Genomic DNA, 1,251 nt, shown 5'->3' on the forward strand with positions numbered 1-1,251 from the left:
TGGAGCTGGTCTGAAACCTCTTCCCACACTTAAGACACTCATAGATCTGCTCTCCAGCGTGGAACTTCTGGTGCTTGTTGAAGTCAGACTTCCACTTGTAGCTCTTCCCACATTCCCCACACTCATAGGGACGTTGCCCGGTGTGGATCTGCTGGTGCTGGATCAGGTTGCTGCGATGTCTGAAGCGCTTCCCACATTCCCCACACTCAAAGGGCTTTTCCCCTGTGTGGATCTGCTGGTGCCGTATCAGGTTGGAGCTACGGCTGAAGCTCTGCCCACATTCCCCACACTCATAGGGCTTTTCCCCTGTGTGGATCCTCTGGTGCTGTATCAGGTTCGAGCTCTGGCTGAAGCTCTTCCCACATTCCCCACACTCGAAGGGCCTCTCCCCTGTGTGGATCATTTGGTGCCGGATCAGCTGGGAGCTGTACCTGAAGCTCTTCCCACACTCCAAGCACTTGTGGGGCTTCTCCTCCAGCTCTGAGCTCTGCCTCGATCTCCGGCTGCTTTCCCTGCACAGGGAGGGTCTTTCCTCCTCACAGCTTCCTGGCTTGGGTTTGCAGTCCCTCCTCCTGTGGGATCTCTGGGGCTTTTCCTCCTTCTCCTCCATCTGGCCACACCTTGGCAATCACAAATCCTGGTTTGGGGGGGAAAAACAAGGGATGAGTACCTTGGATTATGGATTCCTCCTGCCCAGGTCCTTCTCTGGAAGTCTCCAGGTTTTTTGTGTCCGTAACAAACCAACACTACAAGATTCAGCCCAAAAATACCCCAAACATAAAGACACAGCCCCAAAATACACAAATCATCAAGATTCAGCCAAATCCCCTCAAACGTGTAAAGATTCAGTCCGAAATAAAAACTGCAAAGCACCACATTTAGCTCAATAAACCTGAGAAACAACAAGATTTAGTCCCCATTAAAATCATGGATCCTCCTCCCCTGTCACTTTTTGGATGTCAGGGGGTCAGTGCTCCTGGGGCTTCTGGGGGCTTGGAGATACAGGGAGTGGTGAAACCTTGGAGTGCCTCCTCTTCCTGCTCTCCTCTACCTGCTGGATCCCTGCCCTTCCTCACACTCCTCTTCCTCCTCCTCCTCCTTCCCTTCCTTCTCCTGCATAATGCAACCTCCTTCTCATCCTATGTCCATCGCTCCTCCATTTCAATCCTCAACCTTCCTGCCCTTCTCCTCATTCCCCCAGGCCCAGCACCCACCCCTGGCCCCCTCCTGCCCCCCAAACCCATCCCATCC

At 53.4% G+C, this 1,251-nt stretch overlaps 1 protein-coding gene across 1 annotated transcript; it reads right to left on the minus strand.

Annotated features, from left to right (window-relative positions):
• Positions 1-6: 6 nt before the first annotated feature.
• On the minus strand, positions 7-644 carry LOC130588622 (zinc finger protein 135-like; the record flags this gene model as incomplete). Its single annotated transcript, XM_057389526.1, has 1 exon — positions 7-644. A coding segment is annotated over exon 1 (604 nt), but the record flags the coding sequence as incomplete, so codon positions are not given.
• Positions 645-1,251: the final 607 nt, after the last annotated feature.

This window comes from Malurus melanocephalus, unplaced genomic scaffold (genome assembly GCF_030028575.1).
Source record: "Malurus melanocephalus ecotype Western Australia unplaced genomic scaffold, MMel_1.1 scaffold_7974, whole genome shotgun sequence".
Lineage (NCBI taxonomy): Eukaryota > Metazoa > Chordata > Aves > Passeriformes > Maluridae > Malurus > Malurus melanocephalus.